General features: G+C 36.6%; 1 protein-coding gene across 1 annotated transcript; it reads left to right on the top strand.

The window, feature by feature from the left end:
- The first annotated feature begins 7,204 nt into the window (after nucleotides 1-7,204).
- LOC146905897 (uncharacterized) lies at nucleotides 7,205-8,557 on the top strand. The gene has a single exon (XM_085728672.1). It carries the CDS (start codon nucleotides 7,205-7,207, stop codon nucleotides 8,555-8,557), a length of 1,353 nt encoding a protein of 450 aa, XP_085584798.1.
- The last annotated feature ends 5,095 nt before the right edge of the window (nucleotides 8,558-13,652 follow it).

Genomic DNA, 13,652 nt, shown 5'->3' with positions numbered 1-13,652 from the left:
ATGAGCTATCGGTTCTGTACTGTAGTTTAGGGACACACTAGCCATTAAGCAAGCAAAGTATATGAAAAGTAACAAATTCATGATAAACTAAAATGTGAGTCCACTGTATGTGAATCAATTTGTATATTATCTGAAAGCAGTTGGACAACTAGATCGAATGGAATAAGCAATTTTAATTAAAACAGAAAAGTCTAAAAAGAGTAACAACCGATCAGTTTCAAAAAAAAATGTGAACAGTCAAAAGACCAAATATTTACTTCATCGCATAGTATAACCAGGAAATAATTAAATCCAAATCTGAATAAAAACACAAATTTAATCCGAGATTCATCAAAGGAATAAGAAAACAACGAAAATTAACAACCCTACACTATCCACATGATTACACAACCCTTATGGTGAATAGAGACTCCCCCTTACAAACTCATCCTAAAACATGTTAGATGCAATCTAATGATTCAAAGACCTAATATTAGTGAAAGATAGTCTCACCCTTACCTTAGATTGTTTTTCTGAAATCAAAAGCAGCGTTCTTCGTTCCTGAGGTTCTCTCTCTCTGAGTTCTCCTCTTTCTCCAAAAAGCGGTTTAACGTAAAAACTATTTCTAACCTAAGCTTTCTTATTTATAATACTAACCACTCTTCCTAAATCTATTTAGGCCCAATAACTTATTCTTATTTCTATTCTAACCTCCAATTCTACTTACACTAATAATTCTCATATTCTAATAAATAATAGAATAATGCCACATAATAAAATACTAACACCTCATATATATAAATAAATCACATAAATAGATTCTACCTTAATAAAAAAATAATTAAATAAAAGGAGGGCGTTACAACTCTCCCCAACTTAAAAGAATTCGTCCTCGAAATTCAAAGCACAAGAAAAAATAAATTTAGTTATTGCTTCTTCAAACAAAACACAAAACCACATCAAAGTTAGTCAGTTAAACATGATCACATAATAAAACATAACTACTAACTAGAAAACATGACGACACGACACAACGACTCATCTACTTGGCTGGACGGACCAACCTGCTTTGATACCAATTGTAACACCCCGTTTTCCCAACGTGAAAATTTCATAATAAATTATCAGAGTAATTCACAAAAACGGAATGCTACGTCTCTTTATCATAAAATCTTAACAAAATAGATAATAATATATCCTTCAAAAATTCATCAACATAATATTTAAAAAACTTCGCAGCGGATTTAGTTTAACAATAGAAATAGTCTCGGCACGCAGGCCTCATCATAAAAGTCTCATAAATCTTAGTTCAATAATAATCCTTAAACTTCAAAAGCAATACGTAAAGGAACAGAAAATAGTATTAAAATCCCCATCCTGTTACGTATCAGAGCACCTAAGGACACAGTGAGAGATAGTCACCCACGACCGCAGCTAATCATGATTACCTGCAAGTTACTCATACGAAGAGCAACATTTTCAAGCAGAAGGGGTGAGATTTCTCAAACAATGATATTAAGCTTATAAATCATAAATTATATTTAACAATATAAACATCTTATAATTTAACAATTATAATCAAATACATAGACATCATCATTTCATCTTAGCAATATATCATCATATAGCAGTCACATTCATCGTCACATATCATCATAAAATATCATCATTAAATCATACTCAAACATCTTTTAAATCAACATCAAACATCATATACAACTTGATACTTGACTCGACAATGCGACTCAACTTGACAATGCAACTCTTAACAACTTAACGACTCAAATCATCGTGAAACTTCTTGATATGCAAATGCATGTGGTACCATTCAGCAACATATATGAGCGTAATTAGGCTCTTCAACAAGTGAGCATAAAGCTGCCGGGCTTAAAGCCCCCAACGTAATTTGAGCATAAAGCTGCCGGGCCTAAAGCCCCCATCTTTAATGAGTATGCAATGGACTCAACTCCTACAACTTAGACATCTTGAACTTCTTAAACAACTTATATGATTCCAATAATTTGGACAACTTCTTACGACTTCACAACTTAGACCGACACTTACAACTTTATGACATTAATGGTTAACAACATCAAACGATAAACATCAACATCTTAAACATCGCATCAACATAAGCATCATAAATAACACATATTTAAATCACACATCTTCCAAAAAGCACTTCATTATATAACACATCTTTAAATAGCATCATTATCAAATACACATCATTAAATAGCACTTCAGTTATACATCATCAATTAACACATCAATTTCATATCATCAAATAATTCACAAATTACACTTTGTCAAATAATACATCAACTATACTTCTTAAATATCACATCTTTACATACCACATCTTTAAATCATATACATCTTCAAATAACACATCTTTATATAACACATAGTCAAATAATACATTTAATTCACATCGTTAAATCACACATTATCAAATAATTTCATCTTTCATCATCTTATAATTTATTTTATTTGTCTATAAAAAAAAGCTCAACAACTACATATAACATGCACCAACCGAAAAAGCTATTAGCAATATTAAAATAAGCAACATATATATATCAAATATATAACACAAAGTGATTTCAATGAGCTATCGGTTCTGTACTGTAGTTTAGGAACACACTAGCCATTAAGCAAGCAAGGTATATGAAAAGTAACAAATTCATGATAAACTAAAATGTGAGTCCACTGTATGTGAATCAATTTGTATATTTTCTGAAAGCAGTTGGACAACTAGATCGAATGGAATAAGCAATTTTAATTAAAACAGAAAAGTCTAAAAAGAGTAACAACCGATCAGTTTCAAAAAAAAATGTGAACAGTCAAAAGACCAAATATTTACTTCATCGCATAGTATAACCAGGAAATAATTAAATCCAAATCTGAATAAAAACACAAATTTAATCCGAGATTCATCAAAGGAATAAGAAAACAACGAAAATTAACAACCCTACACTATCCACATGATTACACAACCCTTATGATGAATAGAGACTCCCCCTTACAAACTCATCCTAAAACATGTTAGATGCAATCTAATGATTCAAAGACCTAATATTAGTGAAAGATAGTCTCACCCTTACCTTAGATTGTTTTTCTGAAATCAAAAGCAGCGTTCTTCGTTCCTGAGGTTCTCTCTCTCTGAGTTCTCCTCTTTCTCCAAAAAGCGGTTTAACGTAAAAACTCTTTCTAACCTAAGCTTTCTTATTTATAATACTAATCACTCTTCCTAAATCTATTTAGGCCCAATAACTTATTCTTATTTCTATTCTAACCTCCAATTCTACTTACACTAATAATTCTCATATTCTAATAAATAATAGAATAATGCCACATAATAAAATACTAACACCTCATATATATAAATAAATCACATAAATAGATTCTAACTTAATAAAAAAATAATTAAATAAAAGGAGGGCGTTACAGAACCAAGCACATTGACATTCGACATCATTTCATCAGAGATCTTGTTGAAGAAAAGGTTGTGACACTTGAGCATGTAGACACAGAGGAGCAACTGGCAGATATCTTTACTAAGGTTTTGGATGCTAAACAGTTTGAACACCTAAGAGGCAAGTTAGGAATTTGCCTACATGAGGAAGCCTAATCATCTGATGTGTGAGGCGTGCTGACCATCTTTTACTTTTGCACGTCTTTGTTATGTGGGGTATACAATCTATGATGTACTCCTGATGCTCAGAACATTTTTACTTGGCATATTTTGTGGCTAAAAAGGGGGAGAAAAATTGATGTTTCTTGATGTTTCTGCTTATACTCCCTATCTGTATATGTGCTCTGCATGTATCTTTAATATGCCTGTATGTGTATGCCTGATTGCTTACTATTTATATTATATGTTGTTGCATTTTTGTTGCAACTATTTCAGGCTTGTGTGTAGATGTTGGCTTTCATGTTGCAACATCTTGATGGTTTGATATGTCTTCATGTTATTCTGAGAATCTGTTCTCAGTCATTTTTGTTTGTACATGTTCCTTGCTGACATTCTCTGATATGTTGGAACATGTCTATGAAGACTGATGTAGATGTTAGCACCTGTGCTAAAACATCTCTATGCTTCTGAGAACTCTGGCTTTCTCAGATATTGTACATGTTCCCTGCAAATGCTCTATCCTAGTTTGGAACATGTCTTTGAGACTCTGTGGAGATGTTGGCACTTAAGCTGCAACATCTTGGTGTAATCCTGAGAGTTTATTTTTCTTAGGATTCTTAGTGTACAGGTTCCCTACTACTGTCTTATATTATGGAATATGTCTGAATGACTTCTTAAAGTCAAAATTGATGTGTGTGACCTTTGATAGGTCTACTAGCATGTATCTGCTGATAAAGTTGCTAGTTTGTGAATATTCCTAGAATGTCTTATGCCCAGATCCTGAACTTTATTTGTCTATGCATTAGGAGCTTTTAAATGTCCAGTTTTTCTATATGCATGTATTCAGGGGGAGTATTGGAATATTCCTGTAAGTAGTCATTCATGAGATCTTATATTCAGGGGGAGTGCTGCTTCTATGTGTGCTTGTGCCAAGTCCAAGCTGGTTGAAGGATGTTGAGTCAAAGGTTTAAGCATCTGCATCTATCACTTGTAAGTTTGGCAACTTGTGTTTCCTGACTTCTGTTGCTGTTGGTGATAGGTATCTGAAGACATCCTAGTCTGTCACATGTAAGTATAGGAATTTAGGTTTCTGTGCTTCTATGGTTGGTTGGTGACAGTACTCTGTAGGTATGGGAAATTTATTTTTTCCCTTGCCTCTATGTGTGGCAGGTTCTCCTGTCTGATGTGCTGAAGGATGTTGGAACATCCTATGTCTATAGCATTGGAACTTATGTTTCCTCTGCTCTTGAGAGAAAGTGCTTCTCTCCAATTCTGTGTTGGAAGTTATCAGTAGCTTTGGAATTTATTTTTCCTCTGCTCTTGAGAGAAATTGGTTCTCTCTTCATCATCTGTACAAGAACTTAGGTTCCCTAGGTGTAGCTCAGGAATTTATTTTTCCTTAGCTCTTGAGACTATGCTACTGATCTGATCCGCTGCTGCATGTCTCTGATCCAGTGTAATACCTCTGCCAGCTTAAGCTGTGATTGAAGATCTGTGAGGTATTCTATGTATGCACACTTTGTTTCTCTTCTAGAGTGATACTATCTGCTACTTCTTCTTTTTGAATATGTGTTCGTGATGACTTGAGGAAGTGTATCTATGGTGTCTCTTTGGATTTTGTGTGCTAGCTGTTTCTTCATAGGTGTGTGCTCATGCTTTTGGAGTAATGGTATTTTTATGTATCCCTCAGTTTCATAAGAATTGGGCTTAATTTGTTTTAGCCAAAAATTTGCCAAAGGGGGAGATTGTTGGGTATTTGTATTGGCTGCATTATTGCTAAAACAAATATCCTTGTTCTGTAAGTTGGAACCAATGTTCCAGCATGTGGTTAGGCGGCTCTGTGAGATGTTAGATACAATGTTCCAACATCCTGGCATGGTTCAGTGTGCCTGGGTTCTGCCTTATCTGTACGCGCGTAGTTTATCCATTAAGGAAACCATATTTCCTTTACTTACTGACCAAGTAACGCGCATATCTTATTAGAATCAGCTGTTGAATATTACTAAAATAGACATTTTATTTTAGGAAATATTTGTTACGATTTGGAATGTTTTAATATAGGTTCCGACATATTAGGACTTTCCAGATTTGTATCTGATTCTGTTTTGCAGGTTTGCTGAACCGATCTGCAAGTTTACTGAAGCCCAATGATTATTTAGCCCAAGCTGCTTCAGTATAAAAGGAAGACTTGAAGACCTAATTGCTTATTCAAGCCGTCACGCTAAAAGTTTAGATTTTTAGGGTTTGAGTCTTCATGTATTCTACTCTTGTATCGATTGTGATGCAGGTTTAGGATTTTTACTGTGTTCTTTCTAGTGTCGTGTTTAGATACTTGTTTAGGACTAGTTTTGTGAGTATTGATACTCTTGTGCATCAAACCGAAGTTGTGAAACAAGGTTTGGTTGTTTGTGTTGGAAGGTAACTTCTATCTTTTTGTGTTTGAGGTCTGATAGGTCACTGGGGCAATGACTGACCATTAGGATAGTGAGATGGGATCTCAGATCTAGGAGTTCCTAGGTTGAAGTCTAGACGGGCAGGTCCTAGGTCATATAGTGTAAACGAGGAGTTTGCTGAGAGCTATTGAATAAGGACTACACTAGTGGATTTCCTTCCTTGCTTGGTAGCCCCCAGATGTAAGCGTGTTGTGCTGAACTGGGTCAACAAACTTGCTTTGTTCTTTATTTTTCTGCACTTTATTTTTTTGTTTTATTTTCTGTTTATCGCATGATGTTGAAACATTAATCGGAACATCGCGAACGTTTAAACATCTGACAGAACCTAGTAAAACAAGTACGCTAGAATTTCACATCACTCTCATTATTTTAACACTTGCTAATTTATTTTATTGAGAGCTCTTTTATACTACATAGTTTATCTTGTAGTTCTTGTGCTTCAATTTGTTATATCTACACATTTGGTGTATGATTTAATTATTGTAACTCTTATTTGTATTGGGTGCGATCCCAAGGTTTCAAGAGAGGTGATATCTCTTGGTTTTAGAGGCTCTTCTACAAAGGATTGTTTTGTTTGGAGAGTGCTCGTTAATTGTAAAGGTTACCAGCTTATCCTAATTAAAAGCTAGAGCAGTGAAAATCTCAAGGGGCTTTTCCTTGGGGACTAGACTAGGCCTTGTTGTTTTAGGCCGAACTAGTATAAACTTCTTGTGTCTTTTCTCTCTTCTCTTCATCTCTTTTATTTTTGTTGTTATTTATTTTACCTAAACATCTTTATTTTTCGTATTTATTAAAAACTTCTATAAGCACTTTTATCTACTTTGGTTAAAATATTTTTTAGTGCTCATATTTTAAAACTTTCTAAAGAACACAATTCACCCCCCTCTTGTGTATTTGAAGTCACTTGTTCAACAAGTGGTATCAGAGCTTGAACTCTTGTTAAGGACTAATCGTCTCAAGAGGCAAGATGACTTCAAACAACAATTTCCATAAATTGTCCCCCATCTTTCAATGGTGAAGGGTATGGTTATTGGAAAGAGAGAATAAAAATTTCATTGAGGGAGTTGATTGTGATATTTGGGATGCTATTGAAAATGGTCCATTTATTCCCACTCATTTAGTCAATAATGTTGTGATGAATAAACCAAGATCCATTTGGACCAAAGATGAAAAGAAAAAGGTTCAATGCAATTTGAAAGCTAAGAACATTATCACCGCTTCATTAAGCATTCATGAATTCTATCGTGTATCAAATTGTATAACCGCCAAAGAAATGTGGGACACCCTTAAATTGACCCATGAAGGTACTACCGAGGTCAAAAGGGCTCGAATGAACACATTGACTCATGAGTATGAATTATTTAGGATGAAATCGGGAGAAAGCATCCAAGATATGCAAAAACGATTTATCCATATAATTAATCATCTCAGAGCTCTTGGAAAAACGTTCAATAATGAGGATTTAATTAATAAAGTTCTTAGATGCTTGAGTCGAAGTTGGCTTCCAAAAGTGACTGCGATTTGTGAATCTAAAGATTTATCTTTTATGTCTTTGGCTACTTTGTTTGGAAAATTGCAGGAACATGACCTTGAATTGAATCGGCTCATTGATAGGGAAGAAGGTGAAAAGATAATGAAAAACCTTGCTCTCAAAGCTAGAATCAATGAAAGAACTTCCTTCAATCCAAAATGCTACAAGTGTGGTGAAAAGGGTCACATAAAATCCAATTGTCCTATAAACCAAAAGAGATATACAAAAGGAAAGAGGTCTTATATTGCTTGGGATGACAAAGATACAAACTCATCCGATGAATCAAAAAATGAAGTAGCATATTCATGTTTCATGGCAAACCATGAGGAAGATGAGGTAACTTCTATTGAATCTGAATATGACTTAACTTATGATGAGTTATTTACTATTTGTAAAGAATTAAATGATGAGTCAACTAAGCTTAGAAAAATTGTTTCTACCTCTAAGAAAACTATTTCCACTCTTGAATCAAAAATTGATATTTTAAACAAGGAAATAGAAATTCTTAAAGAGAAACAAGTTTTTGTAAGTGAAGTTTCTTCTTGCACCTCTTGTGAAAATAAAAAGGAAAATATTTTTAAGTGTGAGGATTGCAATATTTTGAAAATTGAAATTGAGGATTTGAAAAACACACTTGCAAAATTCACAAAGGGGAGAGAAAACTTGAACATCATTTTGGGGAATCAAAAGGGAACTTATAATAATAAAGCCGGTTTGGGCTATCGTCCAAAAAATCATGAAAAACATTTTAGAAAATTCTTTCGTCCAAACAAAACCTCAAGTTCCCCTTTTGTTAAATGCTTTGATTGTGGAAGAGAAGGTCATACATCTTCTATTTGTAATTTAAGAAAGAACAATGTTATGAATGATAAATGGAAGTGGATTCCAAAGGGCACTTTGCCAAGAACTAACTCACAAGGACCCAAAATAATTTGGGTACCAAAAGCGAAAACTTGATTTTGTTTTGTAGGTGTGCTTGAAGGCCAAGAACTAAAATTGGTATAATTATAAAGGCTATCAAAGCACATGAAAGGGGGAGAGAAAAAAAAAACTCCTATTATTACGAGAAAAAAAACTCCTATTATTGGGTATACATCATATGGTCACTTTACCAAAAGTTCTTCTCCAAAATGAAATTGCAAATTTAAGAGAAGCAAATATGGTTTACTCTTTTCACTTAATTATTTTTCTTTTTGATTTAAATTTTCCTGAATATATGCCTTGCCATGATTGTTTCTTTCCTGCTTTTTGATAATGCCAAAAGGGGGAGAGTTATGTGATTTGCATGTTTCAGGGGGAGTGGATTTTAAATGTTTGCATATAGTGAGGGGGAGCAAAATCTGCGCATATCTCTGTCATATATTTTATAATTTGGTTATTATTGTACTAACCCTTTCATTAAGCAAATCACTCCAAGAGATGTTTGTCATCATCAAAAAGGGGGAGAATGTGAATATATGCCTTGACAGGAACACTTTGGTTTTGATGATTGACAAATGAAGTCCTAGAAGAACAAAGATGCAAAAAGCGGAAAAGAAGATTCAAGCTTTCAAGTCTTGATTTTTATTTTTATTTATTTTAGGACTATTTGTAAGTAGTAGAAAATGCTCTCAAGAAAATAAATCACACACTCACAATGTTTTTAAAGTGGTTTTACAACAAAATATTTTTGCATGAAAAGTCATAATTTATTTTACAAATTGCATAATTGGTTTTTACATTAAAAATATATTTGAGCATGATTTGAAATATTTCATAAATCAAATTATCATGGCTTTGACTTTTGCATATAATATTTTCATTACATAATTGATTACGTGGTTCTCAAAATGACCTGGTATATCTTTGCAACGACTAGTAATCAATTATTTTATTGAAATGGCATATTGGATCTTATTTATAGCAGCTGCATATGTCAACTTGTTTTTCATAATTTGATTATGGCCGATTTGATTACAATGTAATATCTGCATATTTGTTTTGATTCTACATTTTAAAGAGGCACTATTATGCAACGGCTATTTCTTAATTAAATTGTCCAACGACTAGCTTTTCATTTTTGCATATAAATAGATGCATTGTGGTAGCTTATTTTCAACAACTCACATTTGCACTTAAACATTGTCAAACATATTATTCATCACTCTCATTATTTTTACACTTGCTAATTTATTTTATTGAGAGCTCTTTTATACTACATAGTTTATCTTGTAGTTCTTGTGCTTCAATTTGTTATATCTACACATTTGGTGTATGATTTAATTATTGTAACTCTTATTTGTATTGGGTGCGATCCCAAGGTTTCAAGAGAGGTGATATCTCTTGGTTTTAGAGGCTCTTCTACAAAGGATTGTTTTGTTTGGAGAGTGCTCGTTAATTGTAAAGGTTACCAGGTTATCCTAATTAAAAGCTAGAGCAGTGAAAATCTCAAGGGGCTTTTCCTTGGGGACTAGACTAGGCCTTGTTGTTTTAGGCCGAACTAGTATAAACTTCTTGTGTCTTTTCTCTCTTCTCTTCATCTCTTTTATTTTTGTTGTTATTTATTTTACCTAAACATCTTTATTTTTCGTATTTATTAAAAACTTCTATAAGCACTTTAATCTACTTTGGTTAAAATATTTTTTAGTGCTCATATTTTAAAACTTTCTAAAGAACACAATTCACCCCCCTCTTGTGTATTTGAAGTCACTTGTTCAACATATTTTGGGTGGTTTTTAGAAGGTCCTGGAGACTAATTAAGGCGGCGTCCTACGGAAGACGCGCCTGGGCCTGGATAACCTCTCTGAAGGTGTCTGAGCCCTTCTAGAGGGCGACTTAGCCCTTCTGAAGGGCGCCTAGGCCCTTACGGAGGGTTTTTGAGCCTTTAGGAATATTATGACGGTCCACAGCCCCCTAAGCACAAGTCTTAGGAAGAGGCGAAGTGATGATGACATGGGAACGGATCTTCTGGAGGTCATCGAGTCCCTTAGGAATGTTATGACGGTCCACAGCCCCCCAAGCACAAGTCTTGGGACAAGGCGAAGTGCTTGTTTTTGCAGAGTCATGCCACGCCGCGCTCTGTTTTCGAGAAAATTTCATAAATGCGAGTTTAGAGCGTTCCGGAGGTCCCGAGGGTGGATTATGCGACCTGAATTCAGAGCATTGTATTGAGCCTACCGTGGGACGTTGTAAGCATTTGGGCGACTGTACTTACTCAAAATTTGGGCGACGTACGTCGTGTGGCGTGGACTGAGGTATAAGCTCGCCTTTTGGACGCTTCGTATTCTTTGCCGTTTCCGATGATCACCACGTGTCGAGATCTGATGACGTTATTCCACTCAATCGTTCTGGACACGCTTCTCAAGGCGATTTCGTCTTTTTAAGAGCGTATTTGTGATCAAGAGATGGCAGGTGAGGGCGACGAATCGTATTTTGTCTATACAGCCGTGTTGGAAGAGTTTGGCGTGAAGATTCCCTTCACGCCTTTTGAGATGGATGTCTTGAGACTTCTTAATGTGGCGCCTACTCAAATACGCCCCAATAGTTGGGCGTTTATCCGTGGTTTCGAGATTTTATGCAAGTCTTTAGGTCTGGAGCCTTTTGTTGGTGTTTTCTTTCACTTCTATGGGACCAAGGACGTCAACAAAGGCACATGGATTGTGATTTCTGCCCATTCTGGGAAAAGGCTGTTTCCTACTTATACAAGCAACTTTAAAAAGGAATGGCGAGACACCTTTGTTAGGGTACAGGGGGCGCCGGAGTGTTCTACATCTTCTGTCCTGGTGGACGGTATGTCCAAGTTTCCATTGAGATGGACAAGTACTCCTTTGGCAGTGAAAGGGTATGATCGTGACGCGATGTCACCCTACGAGCGTAAGCTTGTGCACTTCTTGGAGGAGGCCCCTTTAACCAATATCCATGAGCTATTAAATAGGGAAGGTGATGTCGTTCGGTTGAACGATTATTTACGTGAGTGTTCTCTTAACCGCTTGTGTTGAATTTTATTTTGAGAGTTATCATGTTATCCTTCTAACCGATGTTGTTTGCCTTTTGTAGAGGAAATGTTGCCTCTCACTGGAGCAAAGATGAGAAAGTATCTGGCGGATCTTGAGAAGAGTCAGAACCCGGATGGTTATGTGTCCAGCAGCCCGGCGGGTGTTTCTTTGAGGAAGTTGAAACGCAAAGAGTCTTCTAGCAAGGGTGAAGCGGGAGTCATTGAGGTGGACGATTTAGAGGGTACTGGGGGGAAAACGCCCTTGTTTCTGCAGAGTCGCCGGCGTCCAAGCAGTCGAGGACAGCCCGGGGGGCTAAAACTGGGGGAGGTCGCCCCCCGTTGGGGAAAGAGGTTGGCGGTACGTCATTGAATGATGAGACCATGGAGTCTTTCTGGCATTCGGAGTTTGACTTTCGTCAGAATGTGCTTTTGATCACCCTACGTTTTTCTTTTTATGTTGAAAATTAATTCTTTGCGACACTGTTGTCTGGCGACTTGTAGGTACATGAAAGAAAAAGTGTCGTTTGCGAAAGTTGACGTTGAAGCTGGGGTGAAAGCCAAGTGCAGTGACCTAGTGGCTGATGTTGGTACTACAGCTTTGAGGGTCTTACTGATGACCCACTGTTTGGAGGTGAAGCATGACCTGGTGGAGAAAAAGTATAATGATCATGCGGCGGATGTTGAGAAGTGGAAGCATAAGTCTACTGGGCTAGATGGACGTCTCAAAGAGGCGTTGAAGGACAAGAAAGCTGCAGAGGACGCCTTGAAAGAGATGAAGGAAGCGAAAGAGAAGGCGGAGAGGGAAAGGGATGAAAATAAAGCTGCGTTGGAGAAGTCAGAGGCGGCAGTAGACGAGGGGAGGCGAGCCTTGGCGATATATTTTGAGAAAGGTTTCAGGCGTGCTAAGGAACAAGTCCTTTTGTTCAACCCTGACGCGAAGGTGGAGGAACTTGATCCGTTTAAGGTGATCGTTGATGGAGAGCTGGTTGATGACGAGTGATAATGTTTTGTCGTAGTCTTTTTTTTGTAACTTAAATTCGGCGGCTCTGCGAAGCGCCTTGTGGATAACTTTTACTTTCTTAATGTCTTTGAATTGTTTGGCAACTTCAATTTAACTTATGCTGCATTTTGGTTAATTGTGCGTTACTCATGTATATAGGGCTTTGGTGAGAGCCTATTTGTGTTGCTTTAGTTCTTTGAGACTTAACTTCTTTAAGCCATGATGGGTATCATGGATGATTCACTTAAGTTCTTTGAGACTTGAGATTTTAGTTTGTCTAAGCCCGGCCAGGGTTGATGTTTAATGTATCGTCAGAGCCCTTCCAGGGTTGACGGAATTTTCGGTCGAACCCCGCCAGAGCCCTTTCAGGGTTGGCGTTTCGGCCGAGCATCAGAGCCCTTCTAGGGTTGATGTAATTTCCAGTCGAACCCCGCCAGAGCCCTTTCAGGGTTGGCGTTTTGGGCGAGCATCAGAGCCCTTCCAGGGTTGATGTTGTAGTGGAGCCTGCATTTACAAATTTGATAAAGATATTTGATGTAATGACAAAAACGAAACCTTTTTGAAAAAAGGAGACAGTGCCTCGTTAAAAACCCCTGCCCTTACAGGGGAAAAGAGTGCTACCCTTACCTTATGTTATTTAATAATTCAAAGAAGTAACAATAGTCATAGTGGTGGTCCTATGCCATCCTTATTTGAGAACAATAAACTATGAAAAGAAATAACAAGCAGGGAATCAACTAGAGTAATGGCGCAAATTAGCTATGTTCCAGGTGCGGGGGACAGCTTCTCCGCTTAGTTCCAACTTGTAAGCTCCATGCGAACACCTTTCTCGAATTATATACGGGCCTTCCCAGTTAGGGAACAACTTTCCTATCCTTGTAGGGGCGACTACCTGCTTCAGTACTAGGTCGCCTTCCTTCATTTCTCTGGGCGTTACCTTAGAGTTGTAGCGGCGGGCTGCTCTTTGTTTGGCGGCAAATTCTCTGATGTGAGCTTGTTCTCTCACCTCATCAATCACATCCATGCTAACCGCTAGACCTACTTCATTTGCTTTGGAAAGAAATGACTTATGAATTTCA

Source organism: Medicago sativa, chromosome 7 (assembly GCF_051527215.1).
Source record: "Medicago sativa cultivar Bolivia chromosome 7, Bolivia_mono, whole genome shotgun sequence".
Lineage (NCBI taxonomy): Eukaryota > Viridiplantae > Streptophyta > Magnoliopsida > Fabales > Fabaceae > Medicago > Medicago sativa.
Note: the sequence above shows the minus strand (reverse complement) of the source record. Positions and strands in the feature narration are given on the sequence as shown.